The following is a 16108-nucleotide window of genomic DNA, read 5'->3' as shown; positions in this document are numbered from 1 at the left end:
CCTTTGATGATTAATGGAAACAAAAATATCACTGCTTTTATTAAAATAAGAGTTGAAACCAAGTCCTGCACAGGGCTCACATGAAATAACATTCTACCTTAGAAACATCTTTCACCTTTGTTTCCAACTGCCAGCTCAAGTTGTCCCGATTTGCTGAAGATTCCCAGGGTCCCACGGAATGCTGTGTATCTTTGTCATTTACTCTACCACCTGAAATTTCACCTGGAGACCTGACTCTTCCCCTGGAAAGCCAGGTGTTCCCACAGGATGTCACAGCTCTTCCTTACAGCCTAGGTGGTCAGGGAGCAGCCCCCATGCCCACCTCCTCCATTCAAACGGACTGAGTACATGGACATCTGTATTTATTCCATAACACAAAAATGGTAAGAGTGAAAAAAGGTACTCACCATTGGCTTGTGATTGGGGAAAAATGTTTGCTCCACAAGCGGGAACTTCTCAGGACCCAGGGAATGGAAGATCTTAATGAGCTGAGAGAACTAGGATAGAATATGACAGAATATTGGTCACCCACTGCTACCTGGTATGGAGAAATATCCCACCGGATCCCAGGCCTCAAGCACCTATCTGCTCCAGTAGCTGCTCCCTGCCCACAGGATAAAGGCCAGAGTCCTGGACTGGACATTCGTCCTCAGTCTCCTCCGTCATCCACCTTGCTCAGCAGCCCTGGGAGCTCATTCTGTGCCCAGCACTGAGCTCGACAGCACACACAGCTCTATGTGTTCAGGGGCAACACACTGAACACATGAGACCAGGTCTGGAGGAAAGACAGCCTGTGGGCAGATGGCTGAGATAATAACATCTTGCTGGAGGGAAGTGAGGGGCTTGTGGGACCTGTAAGAGAGGTAAGGATGACTTCAGAAGCAGATTATATAAGAGAAGGAGGAAGGGCATTCCAGTGTGCATTGAGACAGCTGTGTGCTAGAGATGCTCAGCGGACAAAGAGCTGGGAATTCACCCATCAGGCAAAGGGAGCTGTCAGTGAACTAAAACAGGGAAGAGTAAGGTAGACTCTGATCAGAAAGAAGGAATCAGGTGCAGCGTAAGGCCTAATGTGGATGTCTAGTGGCTGGAAGAGGAGCTAAGTCTTGTGCCAAACTGACTTTGGGGTAAACTCAATACTGAGAGCTCACATGGGAAGAACAGACAACAGGAACTCTCTGCATCATGCCAGGACTGGAAGATTCTTGGGCTGCAGCCTGCCGTTGTGGTGCAACATGCTGTCAGTTTAATAGGCTTGAGGGACCTCAGAAATATGAGAAATGAGGGAGGGTCCCTCATTCTACAGATAAGCAAACTGACGTCCAGAGCAGGAGAGCAATTCCATAATCAAGTAAGAGTTTTGGAGAATGTCCAGCTTCACTATTTACTACTAGCGACATAAGTCTCAATTTCCTCTTCTGTCCAATGGAGATACTAGAAATACCTACTCATCACGGTGGTTTTAAGATTAAATATAATATGCATATGAAGGGCTCAACATAGTGCAGTTAGTACTAATGAATTGTACTTGCTACCATCACCAAGACTATGTGGGAAAAAAAGGATGGTGAACTAATACCGCTGAGGACCCTTCCGGGGATGTTGTAGGCCTAAAAGCTTAGTCAGGGAAGAACGAGAAGGAGACCAAGGCCATAGTAACAATGGTTAAAGACTATCCATACCTACTAAATGAATGCATACGTGCATTCAATAAATCCTGAGTGCCAGTTCTGCAGAGACCTTGTTGTCACCATGCTCAAAGAGTGAGAGCAGTAGGGTCCCCCTCTTACCACTGACAATATTATAACGTAACATTGTACCATGCTGCTGCTGCTGCTGCTAAGTCGCTTCAGTCGTGTTCCGACTCTGTGCGACCCCACAGACGGTAGCCCACCAGGCTCCGCCATCCCTGGCATTCTCCAGGCAAGAATACTGGAGTGGGTTGCCATTTCCTTCTCCAATGCATGAAAGAGAAAAGTGAAAGTGAAGTCGCTCAGTCACGTCTGGCTCTTAGCAACCCCATGGATTCCAGCCTACCAGGCTCCTCCGTCCATGGGATTTTCCAGGCAAGAGTACTGGAGTGGGGTGCCATTGCCTTCTCCCATGCTATAAAACATCTGTTAGGTAATAACTACAGGAAGGGGTTTGGGATCCAAGTTGTTTATTCGGTTGCTTTAAATAAAAGACTCCCTTCATTACTGAGCCTCCCTGCTGGGGAATGGGTCCATTTCAGGGCCAGGAGGCCAGTCCCTGCTTCCCCCTTCCTTCTGAGTCAGGTTGGCCCTGCACCTACCACCCAGGGCTTGCTGCAGAAATTGTAGACAGAGTAGAGGGAGTTGACGGCAGGCAGCCCTCCATACTGGAGGCCGATGACCAGGCTGCGGTAGTCTTCGCCCAGGGCCATGCTGTAGGCGTGCTGGCGGACAAGGATGAAGTCCGGCTTGAAGGATCTGCCAAGAGAGGGACCAACAGCAGTGTTACATACTTGATGGGCTGACGGGACAATCAGGACACCAAGCCAAAGCCTGCTGGGGATGGCACCTCCGTTCAGAATGGGGACAGGGTGGGGGGGTGGGGATGAGGAAGACCAGATGCAAACACACAGCAACTGCAAAGTAAAAGGACTGAAAACAACTCACACTTTATTTCTTTTTAAGGTTGTTTTCTAGATTTTTTATACTGAACAAGTATTTAGTTGGCAAATGGAAAAAAAAAACATATCAAACAATTCAGTGAACATACTGTGGTTTTACTAGGCACTATGGCGGATACACAAGTTACTCAGTCCTCACTATTGCCGTGGGATGTGGATGCTGCTGCTGTCAATTCCATCTCACAGACGAGCACCAGAGGCTCAGGAAGACCAGGTCACTTGCTCACAAAGACACACTGCAGGTAAATGGCAGGGCCGGAGCTGTACAGCCTCATGGCCCTGGATCACAATGATGGTGCAGTGCAGTTTCCTTCTAGTGCGTCTTCAACGCTTCTTGTCCCTTTCAAGTGGCAACCTCTGGAAAGCAGCAAGAGTAGTGATGCCATGGCTTGAGAACATGCCAGGCTCTGCCAGGTCCCTCTGGAGATAAGATCCTGACTGAAGCTCACAAGCAGACCAGAGTAAGGTCAGCACTATTTCTCCAATTTATAGATGGGAACACATTGCAAGTCAGAGACGGTGTGAACTTCCCCAAATCACAAAGCTGGGAAGCAGGAGAGCCACGTTTGAACACAGGTCATCTGACTCCAAGTCCACATGCTCTACCCTCTGTCACAAGGATCCAGGTAGATTCACAGTGTTTCATTCACACTGCCAAGGATCCACCTGCTCCTGGATTCCTCACTTCTAAGTCCAGAGAAAATCAAGACTCACAGTAGGTAGGTGGTTTACACTTAAAATGGTGTGATCCCTCTGACTCATCCACACACAGACACTTAGCTTCAAATACACTGTAGTTCTTTAAAATAATTCAAATATAAATTAAAATAACTCTCAAAGGGAAAAGACTTGCCCCCAGGAAAGACACTTTTTGAATTGCTCTGAGCTTGGGCCTTATGGTGCCTGCCCCCAGGATCAGGGTCATTACAAGAACATGTTGAAGGAATGAATGATGTACATCAACATCACATCCCATTCCCAAAGAAAAGGGCAAGGGTGTCCCTGGCTAAGCTGTAACTGATCCTGAAGGTGGCCATGTGGACGGTGACATCTGAGTGTGGGTGGCATTTACTCACAGAAACAGTCAGTGATGTGACTGTGGTTAGGGTTGGTGTTGGCTAGAACCTTGGAGCTGCTATGCCTACACCCCTGCTGCATCCTTAGAGGTGAACAAGTTCCACCAATGCATGTTACAGACCGGGAAACGGAGCCCTATAGCCAGGCAGTGACGTGTCCCAGGTCACCCGGCAACACCACGGCTCAGGAGGAGGCTGTACCACGTCCCTCATTTCCTCCTGCCGCCCCATCCTTGGCCCTGCACTCTGCAGTATCTCACAGCAACAGACACGGAAGGAGGGGTGACACGGTGTCTCTAACAGGGATCTGATGACCAAAGGGAGCACTGACTTATAAACACTTTCTACTTTTATCTGATTTTAAAAATAATATATGCTCATTGTGCAAATAAAAAAACAAAAAAAAACCCAAACCACCCTTGGAGAACAGAAACAAAATTACCTGCAATTCTCAACACAGAGAAAATTCTAATAAACTTTAGAATAATAAGCACATATTATTTGTGTTTTCTTATGTGTACATTATGACTCAATAATCTATTTTATGTATATAATATGCATTCATACTCATAATTGATTTTATGTTTTCTATTAATTATGATTTTTCTGTTTTTCACATATTATATTTTCCCTATCAAAATATCTTCAGAAGTATCATTTATAATGGCTTCCTGATAGTGCACTGAATGGATATACTATTAAGCCAACCAATCATCTATTATTATCAAGTAGCATCTTTCCAATATTTCACACATGCACATCTTTGCACACAAATTGACCTCATTTAAAATTATTTCTTTAAGATAATGTCTAAATGGAACTGTTGGGTGAAAGGGTATGAACTTTTTTAAAGGTGCTCAGAAAACCACCCCTTTTTAAATGTTCCCAACACCAGGGCATGTGCCAGTGTCTGTCTCACTGCAGCCTCACCAGTTCAGCAGTTTTTACAAAATACATTTTTCAATTTGATAAACCATTATCAAATATACCCTGCACCCCATTTCTGTTTCAGTTTGCATTTTTATGATTTTAGTAAGATTGAATACTTTTAATAACCATATGTACTTTCTTTACTGTAGAAGTCTTCTCACATCTTTCCTCACTGGAAAAAATAACGGGGTCTCCCTGTTTCCTCATTGACATGAGCTCTGACGGTGCCTTCATCTGTCATGTGCGGTAATGTTTTTACTAGTCGGTTGTCTTTTTATTTATGACTGTGAATCTTAACAAAATATATGAACACATTCTCCATTCCCCGAGTCTTTCCCTTTTGATTTTGCTCTCTGCTTTGAAGCTCCGAGGGTCCCTTGGGGCCGCGGTTCCGACAGCGCGACACGCCCTCTTCCCAGCAGTGTAGTTTCCTTCCCACACGACGGTGCTGGCATACTCGGTGCCTCACTCTGGGGTCTCCACTCTGCTCTGGGAGGAAGTAAAAGTCTTCCAATGGCCACATTCTGATGCCTTGTCTCAGGATGCTCCAACTCTAGTCCCGGATATTACGGTGCTGTCTCTCTAGAGCACCTAGAACTCACCTCTAAACCACATCTCTCTTACTCTTTGAAATAAAGTCGTAGCAACCTCCACTTTGTCTTCCAGGATTTGAGAATCTACCTCAAGCTTCCATATTCCAAGTGCTCTTTTAAAATTATACATCAGCTCCATGCTCAAAACCCTCAGAAGGCTTCCGTCTTTCTGATGACAAATGCTCACCTCCTTACCTCGGCTGCGAAGCCCCTGCCTGCCTCTTCATCTCATTTCTACTTTACTCCTCCCTCACCTCCACCAAGGGCGTCCCAGCTGGCGCAAGTGATAAAGAATCTGCCTGCCAATTTAGGAGGTGTAAGAGTGGTGGGTTTGATCCCTGGGTCAGGAAGATGCCCTGGAGGAGGGCACGGCAACCCACTCCAGTATTCTTGCCTGGAGAATCCCATGAGCAGAGGGGCCTGGAGGGCTATGGTCCACATGGTCATAAAGAGTCGGACATGACTGAAGTGACTTAGCAGCAGCAGCACCTTCACCAAAACCACACTGACAACTGCTCCTCCCTTTAATTTCTTTTCCTGGAGGCTCTTTTCCCAAATGGTGTGTGGCTGCCTCATTCTTGTCACTTATTGGCTTAAATTCATTTCCTGAAGGACACCTTTCCTGTTAGCTCTACTGAAATCTTCAATGCTCATATTGCCCTATTTTCCTCACAGCTCTTACGACAACTGTATTTCTCCGGTTTACATATTTAGTTGTTTATTGTCTGTCTCTCCCCTCTAAAGATGTCAGCTCAATGAGAACAGGGGACCTGCCCAGGTCCTTACCAGTAGTTTTAAACGAATGATGAAGCTAATGAACGCTCGAACACATGAAAGGAGGAGGGCCTCCCAGGTGGCGGAGCGGTAAAGAATCCCACAGTGAGGAAGACCTGGCTTGGATCCCTGGGTTGGGAAGATCCCCTGCAGGAGGGCAAGGCAACCCACTTCAGTGTTCTTGCCTGGAGAATTCAGTGGACCGAGGAGCCTGGCAAATACAGTCAACAGGGTTGCAAAGAGTCGGACACAACTGAGTGACTAAGACTACTATTATGAAAGAATGAGTGAATGCAAAGTAGAAAAAGGAACGAACGGTCTCTTTCATTGTGGTCCTAGAGAAGAGAAATAGGATTGATGGCCAAAGTAGCCAGGAAATTAACACGTGGACCCTAATAGCCAGTCGACTGCCTTACAATGAGTCCTGTGTTCCTGGAGGTACGTTAGCATCACCAAGAAATTTTTAACCCTAGGACATGCAAGTTGGACCCCATGACTGCTTAAGATCTTCAGACACAATATGTGAGAAATAAACATTCTCCATGAGTACTGTATCAGAGCAAATCAAGCATGTGTCACAGTTCAAATTCTGCCATTGTCTGCTGCACAGAATGCACACTGTCTTCCACACAGCCTGGGATTTGCATGGAAGGTGAAAAATTAGAGACACCAGCATGCAGTTCCTCCCTCCACACCCAGCACCCAAGGTTCTCTGTCCAGTCAGGGAATAGCCACATCCTGCATGTCACCCCACCATCCAAGGATGTAGTCAGCAGTTTCAGGACCTGACAGTGGGCCAAGCACCACTGTAGAGGCTGGAAATCCTAGGATGACTGGGACATCATTCCTGCTTTCACAAGACTTACAGTCCGAGAGGAGGTGGGTGCAATGCTAAAGGATACGGATTTGCTAAAAGAACAAATGAAAAAGTGAGTGAGTGAAACAACAGAGGCAAATACAAAACACTAAGGTGGTCCAACTCTCCCTGGGGAGGGTGTGGATGCGTGTGTGCCGGAGGGCTCGGGTCAAGAAAGGAAGGTAGGGGTTTGTCACATGGACAGGATTTTAAGGGTTTCCAGGTGGAGGGAACAGCACCTGCAACTGAATTCAGGGATCCCTGAAGTGAGAAGATAGTGGTCTGTGATCGGTTTTATTTGCTCAGTATCCTTCTCTTTTGGGGGGAAATAGACTCCATAATAAAATTCTCTCCAATCAGAGAACTGGCTTCCTCTCGGCAGTAACTGGTCTAAGGATTGCATTGCTGATGTCAAAAGGGTTGTCACAATCCTCCTTGAGTGGCCAGCTAAGCTTGAGTGACATCACCTGGGCTGACAGACAGCGTTTTCCTGCTCCATGAAAGGACCCCACCTGTAACAGGGAGACCAAGCCTGTCCGCCTCACTGAGCCCCTGAATCCTCGAGCCTGACACTGGAGCCACCCTTATCTTCTGAGTTACCCGTGCTATTGGTGGTGGTCTAGTCACTAAGTCATGTCCAACTCTTGTGACCTCATGTAGCCTTCCAGGCTCCTCTATCCATAGGATTCTCTAGGCAAGAATACTGGAGTGGGTTGCCATTTTCTTCTCCAGGGGATCTTCCTGACCCAGGGATCGAACCCGAGTCTCCTGCATTGCAAGCACATTCTGTACCAACTGAGCTATGAGGGGATCTTCCCACTTGAGCTGTTAAGTATTCTATTTTGCCTACACTGGTTTAAATTGGGTCTGGTGCTTGCCCTCACTATTGCTCTGACTGGTATTGGGAGGAAGTGGCAAAGTCTGTAATTGGTTACATGGCAGGGGTATAAAGTCTAATGAGGTGGTGGCAAGAGATATGGTTGGGTGAACATTCCCAACGACTCTCGTGAACCCCTTCCCGCTCTTCTGCTTCCACAGGCCCTCTGGGCACATGTCCTGTGTCTTTCATGCCTGAGCAAGAAGGCCTCCTTCAGTCCCACACAAGCTGGCACATCCTGGCTAGAGGCTGTACCTGGGTTTTCTTATTCCTTAGACTTAAAATGAGCTATGTTATATGGGTTTCTGACCCCAGGTCTTTTCTCAGAAGCGGCATTCGATGCTAGAGAGTAAATCAAGGACAACATACAATTAAATGGTAGAGACGGGACAGGTGATGCATTGCTGTGAGATTACCAGGTGCTCCAGGCAGTGTCAAGAAGTGGGGGGCCAAAGGCTGAGTCACTTTTCATCACTGGAGAAGCTTAATAATTCCCTCAATATGCAGAAGCCTGCAGTGGCCAGAAAAGATTTTGACTGGGCTTTACCTGGGGCCTAAGTTAATATGCAGAAGCCTCGTTATTCTCAGCCACCTGACTGCTATTTTGTCAGTCACTTTTCTGAAAGACCCAGGCTGACTAAGGGACAGTGTTGCTAACTTTGGTCACATGTTGACCCATCAAAGCCAGACGTGACTCCAGCCGTGGCTGGGAAGGCTCTGGGCTTTTGATATCTGTACCCACCAGCAGAAACTTCAGGTGTCCTCCGAACTTCTCCCATTTCTCACACTCCTTCCCCATCCCCCTCCACCTCTGAAAATACCCCCTCAGGTACCAAATCTATGGGAAGGAAACCAAGAGAACTGAGCACACCAGCCGTAACAGGAGTCCTGAGGAAAAGCAAAGGGGAATGCACGCTCCTGAAGGCTATGGACCAGTACTGCGCAGCCAGGGCAGAACAGAGGAGACGTGTGTGCTAGGCAGATGCAGAGCCTTGACTGGGCCATACGGAAGGGCTTTAGGAATTCGCGATGCTTCCCGCCAGCCGGAGGACTGCAAGAAATTAGTCCAGGCGGAAGAGAAACGAGGTGGTGGCCGACCAGCAATCTGGCGAGGAGCGGACAGCAGGAGGCCGCAGTGGGGTTGGCGGGGCCCACATGGCAGCCGCCAGCCACATGGCGCGACGGCGGCAGGGGGAAGCCCGGCGGCGCTTACACACAACCAGGCTCTCTCTGAGTCTCGGGGCTCTCTTTGTAAACTACTAGGAGATTAATAAAACATAGACATGAGTTGCTGGAGGAAGGAGACTTCCTCGTCTCCCTTCTAAGCATCAGAATATCGGTCTCTTTATCTCAGTCTCTTCTCCTTTTCATTTCAGAGAAGTTCTTGTGACTCCACCCTTGCTCCATCCTTCTTCTCCATCACCCTGAGGATCCCACATATTATGGGTTGAACTGTAAGCCCCCAAAAGATACATCGAAGTCCTGAGCCCTGTTCCTGGCTGTGTGACCTGATTTGGAAACAGGTCTTAGCAGATTTAATCAAGTTAAGGTGCAGTCATACTGGAGTAGAGTGCCTAACCCAATGCCTAGATCTTTATAAGAGAAGGTCAATCTAGATGCAGACAGAGAGAGGAAGAGGAGAACGCCATGTGACGATAGAACCAAAGATTAGAGCGATGAGTCGACACATCAAGGAATGTCAAGGATTGCTGCCAACATGGCAAGGAATGTCAAGGATTGCTGGCAACCACGAGAAATGAGGAAGACACAGGAATGGATCCTCAGCTAGATGATTGAGAGGGAGCATGGCCCTGCTGACACCTTGATTGCAGACTTCCTGGCTTCAGAACCAGGAGAGAATAAACTTCTGTTGTGTAAGCTGCCCAGCCTCTGGCACTTAGTTATAGCAGCCTCAGGAAACAAATACTCTGCACACCCGCAGTATTTCCTTTTTCTAGCAGCTTCCTGGCTTTCTTTCTTCTTCTGCATATCCATCCACAGCCCCCTCCTCACTTCCCGAAAAAACAACCCTGACTCCAACAATAAGAAAACCTTTGCTTCAAGGCTGAAAATGAATGACAGTTAAGTAATGCTTACGGAACTTTATGTAAAAGAGTTAACAAATCAACACATAGATAAGTGTATGGAGATTTATTTGGAAGGATGTTCAGCAAAAGCACTAAGCTGGCTATCTCTGAAGGGTGGGATGGGAAATGGGGGGGGTTTACATTCTCTTCAGACTTTTTTGTACTATCTGTATATTAAAAAAAAAAAGAGTACAAAGCATTTTTACAACTATGAAAAAACAATGAGGTTTATCTTCATTTTTGGAAAAAAATGATAAATGTAACAATGATGTAACATTATGGAAAATGCTTATGGGACCATTTCACCAGACATAAAACAATAGAAAAGAGAATCTGTGTTATGACTAAAGCACCATAGACATGACAAGACTGGAGGGAAGATGGAACATTGCTCATTTGTTAAGGTGGTGAGGCTACAGGTAATTTTGTTTTGAAAATTTCCATTTTTGTTATACCATGGTTTGGACATTAACCAAAATTTTAGTTGGCATAAACAAGTAACTGAAGGTAAAACAATCCCCTTCACTAGGGCTGGCAGCCATAACTAGCCGCGCCTCCACTCTTTCCCATTGCTACAGTATGTGCCTACAGCCCCAGTTCCCACGTACCCATCTCCACCACCCTCTGCATCCAGCTGCCACTCCCCTTTCCACCTTAGTGAACTCACACTGAGGTCATTCCTAAAAGCCAAACTCCAAGATCAAATGCATTCTGCTATGCCCTCCCTTTCCCTGATTTCTGATCACAGCTAATGTTCAGTGAGCCTCTATTCTAAGCCCTCCATATATCTTGACTCATTCAAGGAGCTGTTATTTTCATCTCCATTTTCCAGATAAGAAAACTGAGGCACACAGTGGTTAAGGAACTTGCCGAGGTCCCATAGCTGTTGTTGTTGGAACCATGAGTCAAACCTGGAAGCTGTTGGCTCTGGAGAAGGGTTTCCCACTCTCTGCACTATTGACCTTGGACTTGGATGATTCTTCGTTGTGGGAGGCCGTCCTATGCATTGTAGGGTGTTGGGACCATCCCTGGCCTCTACCCAATAGATGCAATAGCACCCCCAGGCCCAGCAGTGACAACTAGAAATGTCTCTAGGCATTGCCAAGAGTTCTCTGGGGACAAATTCACCCTGGTCCTCTGCAGCGGGATTACCATCTGCCCTGCACTGAAGATGCTCTCCCCTTGCTTCACAGCTGTTCCCTCCCGGCTCCTCACTGTTTCTTCTACCCTGATTGGCTCTTTTCCAAGGCACAAGGTTGGTTCCCTGCCCTGGAAAATCACCTCTATTCAGTTGGTTCACCCACCTTGTCCTCACAGGCAATAGTGGAAATGACTCAGATTTATAGAGCACCTCCTCTGTCCCAGGAGTCAGTTGTAGGCTTTTAATTATGTTCTTTTTAAAAAAATTATGTTCTTTTTAATCCACACAATGATCCTATAAGAAGGAGACTATCAATAATCTTATTTTTCAAGAAATCATCACTAATTCATAAAAATATCAAATCACTGAGTTCTTTATCTAAAACGGATGTAATATTGTAAGTCAACTATATTTTAATTAAAAATAAATACAAATAAAAGTAAAGTGAAGTCGCTCAGTTGCGTCCCACTCTTTGCGACCCCATGGACTGTAGCTTACCAGGCTCCTCTGTCCATGGGATTTTCCAGGAAATAGTACTGGAGTGGGTTGCCATTTCCTTCTCCAGGGGATCTTCCCAACCCAGGGATCGAACCCGGGTCTCCTGCATTGTAGACATACATACGCTTTACCGTCTGAGCCACCAGGGAAGTCCAAAATAAAAGTAGAGAAGGAATAATTTTTAAAAAGAAACTAAGGCACTGGGAGATTAAGCACAGTAAGAACAAGTTCCACATGGACCGGAGCGCTTCAAGTTGATGTGCATAACCAGTGTGCCACCAGCATCATCCTTATAACCTCAAATTCACCCTTCCTGGACCCGAAGTCATCAGGCTCCCCCTTTGAGGATCTCCTGACTTCTGTCAAAGTACCCCCAGGCCCACAGCAACCCAGGGTCTATCACCCTGAAGTCATCTGTGAGTCTTCTCTCTGACCCCCCACGTAAGGAGCCGCTCCCCACTCCCGAAGTGTCTAGGGTGTTTTCCTGTACCCAGCTCCCCTCTCTCACTCTGGTTTTCCCTCCCATTGCCTTAGGCTCAGGACATCTCACCACACCTCAACACACTTCCTTATCTCCTAATCCCAGTCACAAGTTCCTCCTCTCACTCCTCTTTGAAGCTCAGAATCCAGACTGTTGAAAGCCAAGTGTGATGTGACCTCATGGTCTCTGTCCCAGGGATTCTCAAGCTAAATGCCAGCAGAGCCCAAGCAGGTAACATCAGGCCAGGAGAGTGAGCCGACTTTGCTAGCAGTGTCCTTAGTGGTCTTCTTCTAACAGACACTCTCTTTGAAATTAAACGCAGCAACAGTCTTCATTTCTACAACGCTCTCTCCAACCTTTTCTAGAAGCATCAGTTCAGTCCAGCTCAGTTCAGTCACTCAGTCGTGTCCGACTCTTTGTGACTCCATGGACTGCAGTACGCCAGGCCTCCCTGTCCATCACCAATTCCCGGAGTTCACTCAAACTCATGTCCATCGTGACGGTGATGCCATCCAACCAGCTCATCTTCTGTCATCCCCTTCTCCTCCCACCTTCAATCTTTCCCAGAATCAGGGTCTTTTCCAAAGAGTCAGCTCTTCTCATCAGGTGGCCAAAGTATTGGAGTTTCAGCTTCAGCATCAGTCCTTCCAATAAATATTAAGGACTGACCTCCTTTAGAATATATTGGTTGGAAAAAGAAAAAAAACACCAATATACTGGTTGGATCGCCTTGCAGACCAAGGGACTCTCAAGAGTCTCCTCCAACACCACAGTTCAAAAGCATCAATTCTTCTACAATCAGCTTTTTTATAGTCCAACTCACATCCATACATGACTGCTGTAAAAACCACAGCTTTGAGTAGATGGACCTTTGTTGGCAAAGTAACGTCTCTGCTTTTTAATATGCTGTCTGGGTTGGTCATAACTTTTCTTCCTTCTTTTTAGAAGCATGCATGCCCCTTACTCTTTCATTTTCCCACTTTCGATAACGACTTAAACACTAGAAACGTTTCATCTTCCTGTAGGAGAACACAATCTTTATGACAGACGGCAGCTAACGCAGGCCTCTGTGAAGAGCTGGGGGAAGTGGGCACTGGTGAAAATAGAAAACAGCTTTTGCTCTAGCTGCTAAGCCCACCTAGGAACAAGGTCCCAGGTGGCCCTAATGACTTTCTAAAGAAGTCCAATTCTAGATATTTATAAGAAATTCTCAGTAACTTAAAGGCTGATGGCTCATCAAAAAAAAAAAAAAAATTTTTTTTTAATCACACACCAAAAATAAATAAAGCAGAACTGCTATGGGGAAAACTCCAATGAGACTCAAGGCTCCACCTATGGAGGACAACTGTGACCCAACTCCAGCATATGGTGGTCACATGGAAATACTGGGTCAGTCTTAGCAAATCCTCTGGTTTTCAAATGAAGCCAGAAACCTGCCTTTTATGTGAAGTCTTTTTTTGTAAAATCTTTCATTTTAAAAAACATGGGGCCACATTCTATGTGCAGACCAAAGTTTTCTAGATAAGACATGTGACCTGAAAGCTAGTAGTGTATGGTCTCCAACTTGGGGAGGAGGGGTCCTCTCTTCCACCACCACCCTCATCTACATTCCACTCCTGCACTAATCTTGAAATAATGGTTCCCTCCTGCCACTCTGCTGTTCAAACCCCTGGCAGCCTCACTGCCCACAGGCAGGAGTTCCTACTTCTTCCCTGGCGGCTCAGTGCTCTACAGAAAGTGGCCTGGGCTTCCTTTTAGCTCCATCTCCTCCTTGCTCCTAGAATGTCCTTACACCAAGGTCCATGGCCCTGCTGCCCCCACGCTCATCTTCCATCCATTCATACTGTGCTCTGTCCATGCAACTTCCTATGCCTAGGAAGTGTGTTACTTGCTCAGTCATGTCTGACTCTGTGACCCCATGGACTGGAGCCCACCAGGCTCCTCTGTTTATGGAATTTCCCAGGCAAAAATACTGGAGTGGGTTGCCATTTCCTTCTTCAGGGGATCCTCCCAATGCAGAGATCAAACTAGTGTCTCCTGCATTGCAGGCAGATTCTTTACCATCTGAACCACCAGAGAAGCCCACGTGAAAGTGAAAGTTGCTCAGTTGTGTCTGACTCTTTGTGACCCCATAGACCATACGGTACATGGAATTCTCCAGGCCAGAATACTGCAGTGGGTAGCCTTTCCCTTCTCCAGGGGATCTTCCCAACCCAGGGACCAAACCCAGGTCTCCCGCATTGCAGGCAGATTCTTTAACAGCTGAGTCACAAGGGAAGCCCATGCTTAGGAAACTGCCCCTCAAAAATTCCAATTCAAATCCTACCTCCTCATGATTTCTCCCCATCCTCCATTCCCATACCTTCAGGGGGTTCGGCTCACATGGAAACTCCTCACACAGCATCTCCTAACTGCTCACAGGTTGTGGTCTCCTAGTTAACTCTTCACCTGTCCAACACTGCCTCTATCTGGGGGCAGGGTTCTTACCCCGCCTTTCAAATCTCTTCTCCACATTGCCCAGAGACATTTTTTATGGGACACACATCTGAGTATGTTGCTCTCCTGGTTTTAGATGCTGTCTCCTGTGTGCAGATTCAAGCCCAATTGCCGTATCACCAACACAGAATCCTGAGTCTGGTTTGATTTTAAAAAGTCTACTTCTCCAGTTCCACTGTGGTCATCTCTGGTCACATGGACGTGTATGCTCAGTCTTTCAGTTGTGTACAACTCTTTACGACCACATGGACTGCAACCCACCAGGCTCCTCTGTCCATGGAATTCTCCAGGCAAGAATACTGGAGTGGGTTGCTGTGCCCTCCTCCAGGGGATCTTCCCGACTCAGGGATAGAACCCAGGTTTCCTGCATTGCAGGCAGATTCTTTTTTTTTTTTTTTTTTTAAGTATATCACAGTTTTTATTTAAGAACCTTTACTATTATTGCAGTACATAATTTTCTCTAAGTTTAACAGATTTTGATATTCATATTTACATTTGCTTCTTATATCTAAGCAAAAGTTGACAATTAAAATTTCCCCAGGAATTTTTTTTAAATGAATTAATAGTGAATATTTGGTTCTATTGCAGCAGATTCTTTATTGCTGAGCCACCAGGGAAGCCTGGGTTGGTCACATGGATAATAATATGCACTCTATACTTCAACCCCACAGGACTCCAGCTATATCCAGAAGCCACAATCTGTCTCACCTTTGTAATCCAACACATACTTGGGGAAAACAAGGACAGCAGGCTATTGAGAGAGACTATTATGAAAGTTAAGTACATCCTTCTTATTTAATATGATAAAAAGTGAGTCCAGGAATGTTCTTTCCCATCTATCTGCTCTTACTGTTCTTTCAAAGCTCTGTCAATAAAATGTTCCTTGTAGAATAGGCTGGTATTATTTACTTCCTGGGATAAACGTTAAACAACACACACACACACGCACACTTTAAAAACAGTGAGATCTCTGAATGACGAGGAGGTGGTATGTCCGTATGTAATGCCAAGACTCTGAGCGCCCGGCAGGTGTCCAGTACTAGTAGGTGTTCAGGGCCATGTGTGTGGAATTGGGAGTGTGCTCCAACTTCCCTTCCCAGGGTCCTGGCCCATCTAAAGTCAGCAGCACTTCAACAACTAGCAGGGACACAGCATCTCAAGACACCAAAAGAGCAAGGGGGGTGAGTGGGAGGGCAAGGGGTGGGAAGCGTGGCGCAGCCTAGTACCAGCTCTGCTACCGACTTGCTGTGGGCCTCCGACACCTCAGCTTCTCCTCTCTGGGCCTCAGTTTCCTCACTGTAAAGGACAGTTTGGCTACATGACCTCCTAGGGCCCTGCGTCCAACTCCAGTCTTGGAACTGAGGCTTTCAACACCCACCTCTCTGGCGTATCTGCCCGAGTTCCCTTGTGACATCCTGTCACATAGCAGTAGTTTATAAGAATCAGAATCCCTGGCTATTTGGTACTTGCTGAGTGGCAGGCACCCACACAGGGATTTTTAAGCTTTATCTTATTGAATCCTCACACAGAGCTCCTGTGAAGTGGGTACTTGTCTTGGGTTGGGTCCCCTAGAAGTGGTTCCTGAAACAGTCTTCCAAAGCCTATGATCCATGGAGGAGGAAGAAGGTGCTCTTGAGTGGGTAAGT

General features: G+C 46.5%; 1 protein-coding gene across 3 annotated transcripts in view; it reads right to left on the bottom strand.

Moving 5' to 3' along the window:
• SYN3 (synapsin III) overlaps nt 1–16108 on the bottom strand; it is a 491622-nt gene that overhangs the window by 343170 nt on the left and 132344 nt on the right. For all 3 annotated transcript variants that reach the window (XM_027541855.1, XM_027541857.1, XM_027541856.1), the window contains exons 5-6: nt 2294–2450; nt 408–497 (exon numbers count right to left, since the gene is read on the bottom strand). In XM_027541855.1, the coding sequence (XP_027397656.1) occupies nt 408–497; nt 2294–2450 (247 nt within the window). The remainder of the gene's footprint in view (nt 1–407; nt 498–2293; nt 2451–16108) is intronic.

Source organism: Bos indicus x Bos taurus, chromosome 5, assembly GCF_003369695.1.
Source record: "Bos indicus x Bos taurus breed Angus x Brahman F1 hybrid chromosome 5, Bos_hybrid_MaternalHap_v2.0, whole genome shotgun sequence".
Taxonomy (NCBI): domain Eukaryota; kingdom Metazoa; phylum Chordata; class Mammalia; order Artiodactyla; family Bovidae; genus Bos; species Bos indicus x Bos taurus.
Note: the sequence above shows the minus strand (reverse complement) of the source record. Positions and strands in the feature narration are given on the sequence as shown.